At 41.4% G+C, this 16,889-nt stretch overlaps 1 protein-coding gene across 1 annotated transcript; it reads left to right on the forward strand.

Moving 5' to 3' along the window:
* The first annotated feature begins 3,301 nt into the window (after positions 1-3,301).
* LOC147436257 (putative polyol transporter 1) lies at positions 3,302-5,246 on the forward strand. Its single transcript, XM_086488123.1, has 2 exons — positions 3,302-3,454; positions 3,609-5,246. The coding sequence occupies exons 1-2, from the start codon at positions 3,355-3,357 to the stop codon at positions 5,129-5,131; spliced, it is 1,623 nt and encodes a 540-aa protein (XP_086344249.1). The 5' UTR covers positions 3,302-3,354; the 3' UTR covers positions 5,132-5,246.
* The last annotated feature ends 11,643 nt before the right edge of the window (positions 5,247-16,889 follow it).

Here is a 16,889-nt window from a genome sequence, read left to right on the forward strand (position 1 = left end):
TTGTTGGTCGTCGACCTGTTGTGCTTGTTCAGGGTGGCATTGTGGACATACAATAGCTCTAATACCAACTGGGATGTAGTTCGCCTGTGCTAGAGCAACTTAGCTCAAACCATCGTGATCGCCAAAATGGAATGAGTTGGATGTGTTCAAACATCTATTCCAGGTTGGTAATTAGAACTAAATATGTCAGACTCAGATAACACTTCAGACTAAGACTTTAGAATACTGGAACCCCAACAGACAGAACAATGGATTTGAAATACAAGATACTGTAACCGGGGCTACATTTAAAATAATCAGATTACAACTGGTAAGCCTCAAGTATGCCAATAGTTGGCTTTGTAATTGTAGAAAGAGAGAGAGCACGAAGAGTACAACTAGCTCAGAATCTAGGCGTCTAAGGATTGTAGGGAGTCAAAAGACCTACAAAATGAGTAACGGGTCCTATTTATACGTCGTCGGACTGGTGTCAAACTAACTGTGCACTGTCAATTACTGTGGTAACTCGCTGGTTCTTACTTCTGGAAGCTTCATACGTTCGTTGGTCCTACTAGAGGTACTTCCCGCCATCTATAATAACCATACATCTTGAGCACCTCCTTGAGCCCTTGCCCTAGAATCTCTATTCCTCGCCGGTGGACCTCACCTATATCTCACACAAGCATGGGAGGAGATGGGATCAATGGTGGGATGATTGACCACTGTAGATCTCGGGTAAACTTGGTCAAAGTAAACTCGAGCCCCTTGCCCCCCGCCCTCCAATGCTCGGGAAAGGTTTGCCTCAGTTTAGCCTTGAACCAATTGAAAATTAGGATTAGCCAGTTGCAAACCAAGGTAAAGGGAAGAAATCGTTAAAATTTACACGAAAATAGTTCAAAATTCCTGTAGATTCAGAAAAATGTAATAGTGTTTCCGGTTTGCATTGTGGCACGGAAAAGACCTAGCTGTTTAGGGAAAAATACTTTTCCGGACATTGCCGCCCTCATCTTCGAAAGTCCCGTCCCCTGTGTTCGGGAAAATGTGTCTCAACTTAATATCATCCCGTTTTCAATTCCAAGAATATCGGTTGAAGGCAAGTGCAAAAGGAGACATTCCGCCCCAAAATAGAGAAAAATAGTTAAACAATATAGAAAAAACCTAATTTTTAAAAATTTCCTCTCGACAAATTCAAGAAAAGAAATTTTGTATGTTTGGGAAAATGGGTTTTCTCGTACACTGCTTGTCATTTGCCCATGCCACATATAGCCGAAGGCCTTTTCAAGGTCTAAGAGGGCTCCCCCATAAACCCTTTAAATCAAACTTTAAGAAAAGGGCCCTTTTAAATGTAAAGTGCCCTATAAAAATCCCTTTGTGTGCCCATAAGCCCTTCAACAACGAGTTTCCACGAGTTTCCAGTAGTTTGCACCAAAGAATTAGGAGTACTCTTTCTCTTTTTGACTTGTTGACCTCCTATACCAAGTTATAAAAGCATTTCTCAAGTGTAGGGGTGGTTGAAGGGGTCAAGTGTAGGGGGTGGTTGAAGGACCCCCTACATTTTCAGTGAGACGTTTTAGGTGAAGGGCCCTTCACTTTTGTGGAGGCCTATGAGGCACAAATTAGTTTTTTCAAGGGCTCCCTATCAGGCCTAATTTTTGAAGGCTTTGACGCCCTTCGAAGGCACTTTTATCCTTCAGTGAAGGACAAAATTATTATTGCTCTTCAAAAGAAGGATAAAATATTGAAAAATCTTTGAGTAGCCCTTCTAATTTTTACCTAAATATAGCTTAATGAAGGATAGAAATGAATGATTAAGGTCACCCTTCAAAAATGAGCCTTGCTCCCTATTACCCTAATAGCACCTTTAGCACTAGAATGGTAACAAGACACTTTTATGTCCTTGGACACTTTTGTGTCCTATTAAGTGACCATTTTGCTTGAATTATTTGAAGAGTATGAAAATGAATTTCTAGGTGCTATATATCCACAAAGTTGTCTTATGAGCTGAAAAAAACTTAGCATTTTTTTTGGAGTATCGATCTCACCATTAACCTTACTCTTGCACAACATTTTTGAACCTAAATTGTGTGAAAAAATGGGTCCTTTTTTTTGCTTTTTTTTAATTTTTGGCAACTATATCACTCTAAACTTCATGTTTGTGAGGTTTAGATGGCTAGAGGTTAGGCCTTCATAGCTCTCAACATGTTTTGATGCTTGTAGGGAGAGCTAAGTGTTAAAATTGAAAGTTATGACTAATTTACAAGAATTGCATAATCCTGTTTTTTGGCCAAAATTAGCACTTTTATGATTTTTTTGGTGGCTTTCTTGATATCCAAATTCAATTTTGATTGTGTTACTGTAGTGTATAACATAAATCTAATCTTCCTTGAGTTTTGGGGGACCTAATATGCTATATAGCATAGTATATGATGATGGTTGAGTTTTTTTATTGCTGAAGAATATGATACATGTTAGAGTAGCAAGTATAACTTTCTCAATATTGTTAGTTTCTTAGGCCAATTGTGAATATTTTGTAGGTAGTAACCATATCTAATCATAGACTACAAACTTGGCTAGATATTGAGTAGTTTCTATGGGTTTCTAGAGGTCATAAAGCTAAACCCAGTTTTTTCATGTTTGCTGTATTTAGCACTTTATCATTGCCCCCAAGGTTCCAATTGTAAGAGATCCATTATCCTTTTGACATGCTCCATAGCTCCTTTTGAATTGAAAGGCCCAAAGGGTACTAAGAAAACATGTATATAGTATCTGTATTGAGCGTAACTATAGAAACTTTTATGATAGGTCCGCAGAATGGCAAAAATGCAACTTTTTTGCACCTATTTTTTTGCCCAAAAAAAAATTAGTGAGGTAAAAGCAACCATATGTTTTGGTCACCAACCCATTGAAGTTAACAGAGCATTTTATCTCATGTCCTACAAAAATCCTCACTCTTATTTATATGCAATCAACCGTAAGAAATTGCTGTTTTGGGCAAAATGCACTGGTCCATCAACTTTGGAGGCTTGTAGTGACCAAGGGATTAGAGAAATTACAAGTTTCTCATTTTTTCCATATGTAGTAGTTATTGAACTATAAGCTCATGAAAGGATTTTTCAAAATGAGTGGATCTATTATGGTTTTGGAATTTTTTCCCAAAACCCTGAAAGGACAGTTTTATTTCCTGTTAGGTTACTATTCTAGTGCTAATTAGAGGGTCTATGGGGGAGCCCTCTTAAAAAGCAGAAATCTGAATTTCTGACAAAGCGTGACGGCGCGCTTTAAATCAAAAGCATACTTATACGAGGTTCTACCTGGTATAAATGTCGTAGAAAGACGAAGGTGACGAAGCAGAAGAAGAGAAGAGACGGAGCAGTCATGGAGGTCCTCGAGGCTAAGAAAGCGCCTGCAAAAGCCGGAAAGTATGTGATCCTTTGCACCACCCTCGCCACTGTCAGCTCCCTCTTGCTTGGCTATGGTAGGTTCTTCTCCTAATTGGCAATTACGAGTCTGTACATGATGTATGCCCTAATTACCTGTGCTTCGTCTGGGTTTATGCCCTAATTAGCTTTGCTTTCTTGAACCTTGCAAGCTGTTTGGATCCTAATACAATTGGGTGGTTTTTTCTGCAGATATTGGTGTGATGAGTGGAGCCCTTCTCTTCGTCGCAGATGACCTCAAGCTCAACACCATCCAGGAGGAGGTGATTGTCGGATCGTTGAACCTCGTCTCAATCTTTGGCGGCGCCATCGCTGGCCGTCTCTCCGATGCTATTGGGCGCCGTCTTTCTATGCTGCTGGCATCGGTCATCTTTTTTGTGGGGGCTCTGATTTTGGCGGTTGCGCCGATGTTTGGGGTGCTTCTTCTCGGGCGGCTTGTGGAGGGAATTGGAGTAGGGTTTGCGATGATGATTGCACCGGTGTATTCGGCAGAGCTGGCGCCAGCTCATGTTCGGGGCTGTCTCGTCTCTCTCACAGAGTTTTTCATCAATGTGGGTATATTATTGGGGTACATGATCAGCTTTGCATTCCAATATCTGCCCGAACACATCAACTGGAGAGCAATGCTTGGTGCTGGGATGCTTCCCTCAGTGGTGCTCGCTGTCGGCGTTGTCATTATGCCTGAATCTCCACGATGGCTTGTCACGCAGAGGAAAATGATGGAAGCAAAGAAGGTGCTTGTCGACACATCGGGGGGTGATGAAGAGGAAGCACATGACAGGATGAGAGATATCATGGAGACAGTGGGCTTTGTGAATCCTGACCCGACTCGAGAGCCGACCGCAAACGAGTATCAGGTTGCGTTTGGCAATGTGAAGAAGCAAGGAGAAGGAGTATGGAAGGAGCTTCTGCTATGCCAAGGGCCGAGGTATTTGCGCCGAATGTTTATATGCTCCTTGTTCATACACTTTTTCCAGCAGGCATGCGGAATCGATGCCGCCGTATACTACAGCCCTGTGGTGTTTGGCGAGGCCGGGGTGCGTAGCAAGCTGGGGAGGCTAGGGGCATTGGTGGGGGTGGGGGTAATAAAGTGCTCTTTTGTTCTTGTGGCAACTTTTCTGTTTGATAGAATGGGGAGAAAGCCGATGGTCATGCTATCTGGACTTGGAGTCGGGCTATGTCTGTTTGGATTGGGGGCAGCATTCATGGTATTGGGCATCAATTCGACGCAAGGGGACACTCTCGTCTCGGTGAACCTATCGAATGCGGTCCACTCATCAAAGCTGGGGACGGGGATAACCATCTTTCTGATTTTTGCATATGTGGGATGCTTCTCTATAGGGATGGGACCATTTCCATGGGTGTTTGTGGCGGAGGCCTTTCCGCTGAGGGTGCGAGCCCAGGCGATGGGGATGTGTGTTTTCATGAACAGGTTAATCAGCGGGACAGTGGCGCTCACATTCCTCACCATCTCCAAGAAGATTACGCCAGCAGGGACCTTCTTTCTGTATGGGGTGCTGGTGCTCATGTCCATTCTCTTTATTCATTTCTTTGTGCCCGAAACAAAAGGAAAGACTCTAGAGGAGCTCAGTGCCATGTTTGAGAAATCACCCACCAAGAGCCAGTCGCATGTTGCTGAGGATAAGGATGATGATGAGCACAATGAAGCCGAGAGAACCCCATCTTGCTTGCTCACACAGTGCTTCAAGTCCTAGCTTTTTGTTGGACAGTAGAACTATAATTTGTAATTGTAATTGCCCACCTTTGGGAATCGAGCTCGGGTCTATGTGCAGATGCACCACTAGGCTCACTAATAGACATACTATTGCTTCACCCTCCAACTAGAAAAGCACAAGGAAAAGCTTCCAATCCTTCACAAATGGGAGTGAATTGACTCTTGGGGAGATTTTTTTTATTTTTTGCTTCATTAGGCTTCAATAAAAAGAAGATCTTTCATATTGCTTGTTAATTAGAAATAAACACAAAAATGTCGGTTGCTTTTAAGCAACCGAATTTTAATTAGAAATAAACACAAAAATGTCGGTTGCTTTTGAGGTAGCCCTAATTCAATTATGTAATTGAAAAACAAACACTAGAACATATGAGTAATGAGCATTACAAGGATAATCGGTTCTTGGTTCTTTACATGTAATAACCATATGCATTTTCAAGCCTCATTCACTTTACATGCTTATAGAAAAGCGACCCAGCTACTAGTAGGTTTATCATCAATGCATGCGCTTGTCGTCTAGCACCTTTTTTAGTAAGTGATATTTCACCTCAATATGCTTCATCTCTGCATGGAAGGCAAGATTCCATGCCAAAGCTATGGTACTCTAGTTGCCACCATGCAAAATAAGAACATCTCTAGCCATACCAACATCTGTAGCATCGGAGGTACTTCTTGAAGGGACATAAGAAATAACATGGAACCTAGAGACTGATGTCCCCAACCGTAATTACTATACTTATAGGCATGTATGCCAGAATTATGTCCCTCCCCTCACATTATATGCAAACTTTTGAGGAGGCGCTCATCACTGGAATCTTTGAAATGTTTGAACTACCATTTTCAATTCCCTCACTAAAGATCTACAAGTACGACATATTGCATATACCAGAGCGCAATCCTCAACAACCCATTCAAGGACATATCAATACAAGCAGATATTATAATAGCTTAGGATGCCAAGTTTAGATGCATCACGAAGACACTAGAGAAGTGGCAGTTTGACTATCAATAAAAAGTTGATAGACCATAAGAACCTCTATGCATTATGTATACATCTAGATACCTAAGGAGTACAAGTTTTGATGGTGGATAATTATGGACGAGTGTACAAACTTATTGATCTAATTGACCTAGAAAGATCTACATACAAGGGTACTCCAATCTATACTTATTTTTAGCAAAGTGTGAGTGCATCAGTACTGATCTTTGAAACAAGAAGAAGGAAATGTTTGACCACTACAACACGTCACGTAAAACTCGACGTTTGTACACTACAAGAGGTTGTGTGCACTTGTGATGTTGTTAGCGACGAAAATACATTGGATTTTTATACTCCCCGACGTCGCTAACAACGTCGATACGGGAATGTCGCTATGAGCATCGCTATATGTGTCACTATAGGCGTCGCTATATAGCGACGCCTATATAAGCCACGATCATAGCGACGTTTACATGCCACCCATAGAGACGTTCATAGCGACGTTGCAGAGCGTTATATAGCGATGCTTATAGCGACGCCCGAGAGAAAAAAAATTGGTCACAGGGAATTCAACCACCCATCAACCATATTGAATGTTTCAATAATAGAGTAAACCTAAATGAATCCAAGATAAGCCCAGATTCACCTTTGAAAGAAAGTGCAAGTTTAGATATAGACCCAAAGTAGTTACCCACAAGACAATATAACCATTAACTCCATCATTCATAGTATTGTTTGCATAATAAAGATACAAAACTAAACTGACAAAAGTAATTGATGAAAGTAAATCAATGACAATTGTACACATCATAGGAAAAATCACTTGATTGTTAAACTTTGCAAATGTAATAGTTACAACACCATTGTCATTATTGAAAAAATATACATGGTCTTCCAATAATTACAAAAAGACGTATAAACGTCATCTCATGATATATATATCCTATGACAAAAGGAAACTAATGTTATCTAGCTACGGCTACACTGACATCGTTTAATCAGACGTCTCATCGCGTCCAAGCGGCATATCTGTCGGATTCTGCAAAAAAAACAATAAGATAGCTTTCTGTAAGTATAAACATATAATTTGTAAAACAATATAACAAATAGAAAAGAATAAACTATAATACTAACCATGCTGCTGTGAGAACTCGTCATTTCCATCAGTGCGTTTAAGCCCTTCCTGCTTGCGTACCCACGCTCGTATGGTGTGGGGTCACGTCCTGTCATCATCGACCATTGTCAAAACATACAAAGAATCCATTATGTTAGAATTTAAAAACTCCTAAACCCTAAACTATCAAACCTAAAGAGCGATGAGAAAACACTTACAAAATCGGTCTCAAATGATGCCCACCCACCGCTCCCCAAGTGGTGGGAGCTCCCTGCCTCTACTCGCGCTTTAGCTGCCTCCTTTTGTTGCTTCCACTTGTCGGGATTCTCGCGCGCTGCTTTCTTTGCATTCTTCCAATCTTCTTTGGCCAGCCAATCTGGTATGTTCCACCCATGCTTAATTGCTTTTTGCACTTTGGAACGTTGTGCTTGCAGTATTCGCGCATTCGAACCTTCATCAAGTCTTCATTGAAGTGGTCATCCCGTGTTGAAATGGGAAACTCGTCATGCAACATGCTGATGACTCTGTCTTTTAAATCACTTGGTACTTTACTCCAGGTGTTTAGTATATAGTATCTAAACACTTGAGAGCAAAGACCGCGCATGCGCGAGATCACCTTCTTGCCTTCATAATCCGAGATGATGCCGTCGCTGAAGTCGACGGAGTAAGGCAAGCTCTCTCACCTGTGACGCGTGAACCTCGATATCCTGGCAGGGGTCTTTAGCGGTGTGTCGATGGGCCTACGGACGTCAGGTGTCTCCACTGGAGTTTGGGCCCCGAAGCGAGGAGTGTCAACTGGAGTGACTCCTGAAGGAGTAGCTAGTGGTGTGCAGCTGCTAGGAATGGTCGTCAGCCACGCAAAACCTGATGTAGATGGCGATGCCATGGTTGGTGTGGGGACGGACAAAGAAGGGGAGGGTAAAGAGTCTTGTCGAACACGTGACGATATTGAGGCATCGGAGGTGGCATCCCCACAACAACCATCGCCACCACCACTAGAGCTCCGGTGCCTAAACGAGTGTGAAGATTGTCTCGTCGACACGAAGCTTCAGAGCGTGCTGAATGCTCCGAAGCAGAGGGAGACGCTAAAGGAGTAGGAACGCCTGATGGTGCTCCAGAGCGATGACGCTCCACGTACCACTGTCTCTGCTGGGGTGACAAAGAAGAAAGAAACTCATCATCATCCATACCTGCATTAAACACACGAACATTTAATCTTAATATTGAATGAATGGAGAAAAAAAACGTAGAGAGAGAGAGAGAGAGAGAGAGAGAGAGGACTCATAAAGGGGGAGGGATTCCTGTGTAGAGAGATTTCCTTGAATTTCTGTGATTTTTGTAAAAGCACTGTGCTCCGGGTGCGATGGAGACTGAAGCTGCATCGCGAAGGTTTGCTCATAGAAGTTGCTTGCCCCACCACTAAATCTAATTGATCGGATGAAAGAGAAGCTGAGAAACAATAGTAGTGCTTCTTAATGTCTCTTTCACCCGATCAACTAGATCTAGCGGTGGGACGAGCAATATCTATATTGAGCAGACCTTTGCGATTGCAGCTTCAGTCTCCATCGCACTCGGAGCGCAGTGCTCGTCGTCCTTGCTTGTGAGAATATACCTAGAGCATACGTACCTGGAGTGGATGGAAAGACCATTAAATACAATGACGCATATAGACAAAAATGGACAAAAAGCCACGTGAATATAATATACATTATAAAACGGAGTAAAATTATTCAAATACAATATTTATGGCTTTAAGAGGTCTCTCTCTCATCCTCGCAAAGCTCATCATAACTTCCTATATCTATAGGGAGCTCTCCGTTTAAATAGACGGCCTCCGTTTCATTTTGTAGATCCTCTGTATGCACCCCATAGAGAGTAGCAGCTTGATGCTCGTCTGGCAGCACCTCAGCGGCTTTTGGCTGAGCATCTTCTTCGATCTCCTCCATTGATGCTACTATGATTGGCACATGGTAGCCTTCATACGTCCGTGCACTAGGAGGGGCTACCTCTATGACGTACCACCAGTTTGATGCAGACTTTGTAAGATGAAATATCACCTACCAGAGCCACATAACTTACATGAGAGCTTCCAAGCATATAACTTCTAAAATTGGATGTTAACTATTTATATACTTACTTGTTCACAATGCTCGGATAGTACGAAAGTGTCTCTTAGGTCAGTCCATTTCTTAGTTGAATCCACCTCAAGAAAACGAGACTCTCCTCTACGCACAGTAGCGTTGTGACCCTTCATGATTATCTTGAACAATTGCATGTCGAACAAGTCGACAAAAAATCCTCTATAATCGATCCTCAAAATCTCTTGTAGAGTGCCAAAGTAAGTGAGTTCCGCCACCACAGGATTTGCATCAGAGGACCGTCATCGACTAAACTGTGTAAATTTTTCCATGATTCCACAATCTTGAGTAAAACGCTTTTTTTCGATCCATTCCACCCTAAAAGTCGACCTTTACACCATGCTGTTGTGTATGACTTATACTACAACCAACAAAGATTATGAGTGGCCGTTCAAACATCTAGAAAGTCACTAGTCGTACATTGCAAACTTACCTTGGTCGCGCAACCCCGAGAGTACTCCCACTCCTCTTCGGTCACTTCTTCACAGCACTGTTGTGCGCTTTTCAATAGGTTGTGCAACCATCTTAAGCTCATAAATGTTGGTAGGCTCTCCATACCCGTCGGATAGTGCATCGGTGGTCGTCTTCCTCGTCTCCACTCGATTCGTGTCCTTTGTCGCTCTTGCTTTGCATCCTCATATTGTGAAATCCACTTTTGCATCACTGGATTGTGAAGCATGCAAAATCGGTTGATTTTAGCCTCTAGATCTTCCATCATCTTCTTCTCAACAACGAGATTGCATATGACAATCCCAGATGTGCGCTCATCATCTATGGTTCGCCATAGCGTGTCCCGGGATTTATCAAATCCATCTAGCCACTCTCCAATGTACACTAGGGACTCTGATACCAGCCAACCTTCTACCATGCTACCCTCCGTACGTGCCTTCTGACGCATATATTCCTTGAGCGTTTTCATGAAACGTTCTAAAAAGAACATCCATCTGGAATGTATTGTGCCATCTATTTCCACCTCATCAACTATGTGAACAAGAAGATGTACCTGAATGGTTAGCATGGTAATAGGAAAGTGTTTCTCAAACATGCACACAACCTCGCAGTGTTTAGTTTGGTGAATGGTATGGAGTATACATTGATCTCCTTTTGTGAGATCCATTGCACCAACTTCGCAAGTTTGTAGATTGTGTTACGGATATCAAGAGACAAACATCCCTCAATGACCACCGGTAAAATAAACTGCAAAACACGTGCAGCAATGATATTAAAGTCCACACACGAATTTGTTACACAATTCTCACTATGATATATTCCACTATGAACATACCTGACACATTTTATGCCAGTCATGTGACTTCAAACCGGTAAGCTTTTCTTCTTTAGTAAAACACATTCGGAACGAGTGCGCCAGTGGGGATCTGCATAGATCGAATGGTCTCTTTTACTTAGTGTTCTTGGGCTCTTGTGAAAATCCATGGCGCTTTAGGGAGTTTTATCGATCGATCGGATGCTGTCTGCGGCCAATTGCTCCATACAATCCACATTTCTAAGGTCAACCCTGGCTCCCAAAGTGCCTTTCTTGCCGATCAGATGGTCCCATAGCAGATTACCCACATTCTTGAATATGTGTATTGGATCGAGCAAGTGACTGATCATGAGTCTGGGCCAATATGGTAACTCGTACCATAGAGAGAGTCTCTTCATCCCTAGGGGCAAACCGTCATCACACATCTCCTTCTCCTCTAACCATGCTTGTGCAGACATCCTTGGTGGATCTCTTCCCAAAAGCCATCGTGTAACACATGATTCTCTGGAAGATACGCTTGATGACCTTCGTAGATTTGCTTCTTCAATGAGGACGCCCGACGTGCATTCAGTCTAGGTCCACATGTGACACATGCTTAGTATCCGCTTGTTTGAAGCTTTGCATGTATACACATGATAATAGATAAGCTTGAGAAAAAACAAGATTTACAGTGTTTGAGTTTAAGTGTAAGTCACCTGAGCATTCTGTTAGTCCAGGATAGTCATGCATGGTCCACTGTTTAGAATGCCTCTGATCAAAGCATTCCGTCGACCTGTGTGTCGACTCATATCCACCACTTCTATGCCAATCCACAATTGTTGTAGCTCTTCCAATAGTGGACGAAGATACACATCCATATTCTTCACTTTATACCGCCCCGGTACAATCAAGCTTAGCCATAGGTGCCCCTTCTTTGTAGTCAACCACGTAGGAATGTTGTAGTTGACGATGACAATGGGCCATACACTGTAAGATGTTAATCTTTAACCAAATGGATTTACGTCATCCATAGCCAGGCCTAGGCGCAAATTTCGAGCTTCCCTGGAAAAATCCGACCATGTTTCATCTATATGTTTCCAAGCTACGCAATTTGCAGGAATCCGTAGCACACCATCCGAAGATTTATTCTCCTCATGCCATGATGCTAGGGCGGCCATGGACTTACATTCGAAGAAATGCTTGATGCGAGGAAGCAGAGAAAAATGTCGCAAAACCTTTTGTGGAATTTTTGTTCCGTGGAGATCTACTCGATATCTCTCGAAATCACATTTCGGACACTTCTCCATGTCTATGTATTCCCCTTTGAAAAGAATGTAGTCGTGAGAACAAGCATGGATTGAATTGTAATCCATCCCCAAGTTTCGCAAGATCTTTCTTCCTTCCTCTCTGGAATTTTGCATCACATTATCAGCTGGCAGTATATGCTCTTTGAGCAATCTACACAACGAAAAAAATGCATTACAATTGTGTTAAAATCTATCAGATCATTATACATCTAGAGTTTTTTATTAAAGTAAACGCATTGTAATAGATCACCTGAAAAGCGTTGTGACGTTAGTGTCACTCCATCCAAACTTTGTCTGCATGTTGATTGAAGAATTATGAGCGCCTTCAATTTAGACACACATGCTCCATCATACAATGGTGTATCGACTTCGGCTTCACTTTTCATATCATCATAGATAAATCCTTTCTAAATCCATGATCGTCTCGATCATTTCATCGATCAAACATTGCCTCGTTGGGAATGTGGTCTGCATGATCATCCCCCGAGCTGTTAGAGGTTACATCTTGTGGCCTCACATATGCTGCTTGACCAAAGCGCCCGCAAACATGTCTATTGGGTTGCAAGATTGCTGCCTGTTGGCCAGCCTCAGAGTCTGACAAGTTATAATTGGCAACAACTCGATCTATAATAGATGGATCGAACTCGCCAAATTCGTGAACGTGCTGCAAAGAAACGCGTCTTGTCCGTCGCACAGCATGCTTGCATTGATAAGGACATAAGATCCTCATTGAGAGATAGGTGTTTCGGTTGGACGGCCCCACATCCTCGTCACTACTCATAATGAGAGTGAAAACCTTATAACCTGGACATAAATTTACTCTTCTATTGGCATCCTTCAACTTTTTATCTCTCTCTCTCTCTCTCTCTCTCTCTCTCTCTCTCTCTCTCTCTCTCTCTCTCTTTGTTCACACTGTAAACTACCTCACATTCTCTAGTCATGTCCAATCCCCGCACACCTTGGTCTAGAGGTGCACGGAGATCAAAATCATCGGGTTATAATCTCGTCTTTATTGGTCAATGCCTATATTTGTGGATACAAGAAATCTACACACCCACGTCTACATGATAGTGCATGTAGTGGAAAAAACCCCTTTGCCTCTTCTCTAGCTGTAGCATTCAGCATCTTAACATCTTTTCATAGTAGATCTTTTTTCGAGGGATTACTTAGCACATTACATGTTGGCCTCCAATCTGAGTATCATGCCGTTGAAAGCTTTCCAGCTTAAGGTCACATCCGTAGAGAGGAAGAGAGGGATCACCATTCGTCTAACTCTAATTTTTCTACTGTGATCTCGAAGGAAGACTCCAATATAAAAACTCAATCCAAAATCTAATCTTAAATCTAACCTAATTGAACATGTGGTGACTCGCGGCTAATTGAATATGGTTAGTGTGTGAGTGTTACACTCACGTGTCCCTCGGGTAGTTTTGATGTGAACCGTTTTCCTATACACGGGCACTTTCTACTCTAGTGCTGGCTAGAGGATTTTTCTCCGTGTAACCACATATACACACTATACGCATGTGTGGTGGTACGTTGTACTTAGGGAGACTCGTATCTTTCTCTCATACTCACACTTGAACTTCTCATAACAAAGTGAGGGAGCTTCAAGCTATCAAGCTTCTTGTTGTGTGTGTGTGTGTGTATCTACATGTGTGTGTGTGTGCACGTCTATAGCTTCCCTCACTCCCTTCTTCACCGACCAATGGTATCAAATCAGGCTATTTAGCTCCCACAAGCATTCTCCTTCCTCCATACCTCATATTAGGTTTTGCAGGAGGTGCGGCCTTGGGACAGCTAGTCACCGTTTTGCTCGCCATGGGTGCTCCGGGTGTCCATTTTGCTCAACCTAGGACTCAAAATGAAGCTAAGAACTAGTAATACGCAATGATATTATGAATCAGCATTTCTAAACACATTAAAACTTTGCTGTAACAGCATTTATAGGTCTTCAGGTTTTGTCGGGAGTGCATTTCTTGCCAATTTATTGTTCGTGGGTGCTATGGCAAGCAACAATGACTTGTTTGGCATGCTTCAAACTGAGGATAAGATTGATGGGACCAATTATCCGATGTGGTCTTACATGATGAAACATGTGCTTGTTGCAAAGCAACTATAGAACATTGTGGCGGATGTAGACAAGAGACCTGGTAGTTCTACTTCTACTGTTACTGATGCAAGTAGCTCTTCAACAGTTGTTTCTTCATCTTCTCCACCTACACAAGATCAGCTTATATGGGATGGAAAGGATGCCCAAGCACATGCTTTGATTGCTCTTTTTGTGAAGCGTCATATTGTTCCGCACATTCGGTCTTGCACTTCATCCAAGCAAGCTTGGGATGTACTTGCTTCTTTGTATGCTGGGTGCAATGAAGCCCGTGTGGCTTACTTGAGGAAGCAACTTGAGGAAATGCATATGGCTGAAGGTGAGTCCGTTGATGTGTATGTTACAAAGATTAAGGATTTGAAAGAGCAATTGGCAAACATAGATGAGATTATCTCGGGCAATTTTCTCATCTCCACTTTGCTTAAAGGGTTGCTAGATTCTTTTCAAAGCTTTGCTACTACTCTTCATTTGGTTGCAAAAGGAAATCCCAACATGTATACTTTTGATGAGGTTGTGTCACTTCTCTTACAAGAAGAGCAATCTAAAATGAATAGAAGTGGTTTGATTGAGGGAACTCAAGCACTTGCTATCTCTCAAAGAGGTAAAAGAAAGTCCGGACCAGCTTTGGGCACATCAAAACCAAAGCCCCAAACTCCCTCTTCCACTAATTCTATTAGTGATGGTGATTCACAAAAAAAAGAAGAGATGCAAGTACTATCGAAATTCGGGACATACCATTGAGGAATGTAGAAAGCTTGCAAAGCGTAATGATAAGAAGAAGCAATCGTGCATGTCTATCATTGAGAGCACGAGTAATGTAAAGGATGATGAAGCTAATCTTGCTCAAGATGTTTGGGCTTGTGTTGTTACATGCACATATGATTCTTCATTACATTCTACATGTATGATAGTGCGTGAGGCTGATCTTGATTAGTACTTTGATAGTGGTGCTTCCAAGCACATAACATCATGTAAGAAGTTTTTTGTGTCCTTGCAAGATGTACCAAAGGGGGAGCATGTTGTTTGCGCAAATAATACCTCTTACCATATCGGAGTTGGGAACATAAAGCTTACGGCTGCAAATGGGGGTGTTGTGACTCTCAAGAATTCCTTGTATGTGCCATGCATAAAGAAGAACTTGCTTTCGATTCCTACCATTGCCTCTTCGGGTCTTCATGTACATTTTGTGGATGCCAAATGTATGATTCATGACTTCAGCAATGGTGATGTTATTGTTTTGTCTCGAAAGTTATGCAATGGCTTGTATCGCATGGATACTTATGAGAGACATGCATCAAATGCGTTGCTTGTTCGTACTCCTTCTATGGCTGAAACGGAGTTATGGCATGTACGTTTTGGTCATTTAAACTTCAATAGCTTGCTCTATTTAAAAAAGCGTGATATGGTTGTTGGTTTGCTCACACTTGGCTATAAGGTCCTCCCTAAATCCTAGAACCATTCATAATATTTTTTCAGCCTAGAAAATAATTTAGAAAAAGCAAGACCGACAAAGAAGTCATGCGGATAACAAGACTTTACTCCAGAATGAAAAGACAAGGATATTTTGGATAAGAAATTCCCTATATTTTTCCAAAAAGATTAAGATTATTTTTATACTTCTTCGTCAAAATCCGCGTGGGAACTAATTTAGATTGTGAACTGGGAGAAAAAGGGATTAACATGATTGAAAGATAAAGTGAAGAGATAAGAACTAAGAAGAAAATTGGGATCCAATAGGAATTAAGAAGAGAATTGGGGTCCAATAGGATTAGAGAAGAGAATTGGAATCCAATAGGAATTGAGAAGAGAATTGGGGTTCAATACGAATTAAGAAAAGAATACCCACCATTTCCTATATAAGCATCCCCTCTCCTTTGTAATTTTACACACACATATTGCTAATCTACTTGTATACTTGCCATGCTCAAGATTATGCTTAAGTAAATCAAGGTTTCCATTAAACCTTGCTCTTGCTCTCTCCCTCTCTTGAAGTCCAAACCCTTGAGATTTTTGTGAAGAAGCTCCTCTCTCCTTCCTCTTCATCCTAAATCCCTTTCTTTTATCCTTGAACCTCACATCTCTTCAAGAAGGACTTCAACCACACTCCCCTCTTGTTTAGAGGAGGTAATCTTCAATTCTAGTAGGATTAATTAATCCATGTGTTTTAATAAAGGAAGGTTTATGTGCATCATTTTAGGTTTCAGCTTTAATGGTAACCTTGTAATTAGGGTTAAGTAACAAAGGTATATTTGCACTCGTAAGCTAAAATTTAATGATAACTTTGCACTTAGGTGTAAGCTTTAGTGACTACCTTGTATTTTTTGGTTTAAGCTTTAATGGAAACCTTGCAATTAGGATCAAGTGATAAAGAGTATCTATGCATCATAAAGTTAAGCTTCAAAGGTAGATTCGCTCTCGTGAGCTAAGCTTTAATGGTAACTTTGCACTTAGGTGTAAGCTTTAGTGATTACCTTGTATTTTTAGGTTTAAGCTTTAATTGAAACCTTGCAATTAAGGTCAAGCGATAAGAGTATCTATGCATTATAAAGTTAAGCTTCAAAGGTAGATTTGCTCTTGTAAGCTAAGCTTTAATGGTAACTTTGCACTTAGGGGTAAGCTTTAGTGACAACCTTGTATTTTTAGGTTTAAACTTTGATTGAAATCTCACAATTAGGGTTAAGTGATAAGAGTATCTATGCATCATTAAGTTAAGTTTCAAAGGTAGATTTGTACTCTTAAGCTAAACATTAATGGTAACTTTGCACTTAGGTGTAAGCTTTAGTGACTACCTTGTATTTTAGGTTTAAGCTTTAATGGAAAGCTCGAAAACTTATAAATTACAGAATGATC

The sequence above is a fragment of the Adiantum capillus-veneris genome, chromosome 18, assembly GCF_014529385.1.
Source record: "Adiantum capillus-veneris isolate H3 chromosome 18, ASM1452938v2, whole genome shotgun sequence".
NCBI classification, from domain to species: Eukaryota; Viridiplantae; Streptophyta; class Polypodiopsida; order Polypodiales; family Pteridaceae; genus Adiantum; species Adiantum capillus-veneris.

Bases quoted from the DNA above. Each gene is read 5' to 3' on its own strand.
- LOC147436257 (XM_086488123.1), top strand. From the start codon at position 3,355: ATGGAGGTCCTCGAGGCTAAGAAAGCGCCTGCAAAAGCCGGAAAGTAT. The intron at 3,455-3,608 runs GTAGGTTCTTCT...TTTTTTCTGCAG, and splicing joins CTCCCTCTTGCTTGGCTATG to ATATTGGTGTGATGAGTGGA.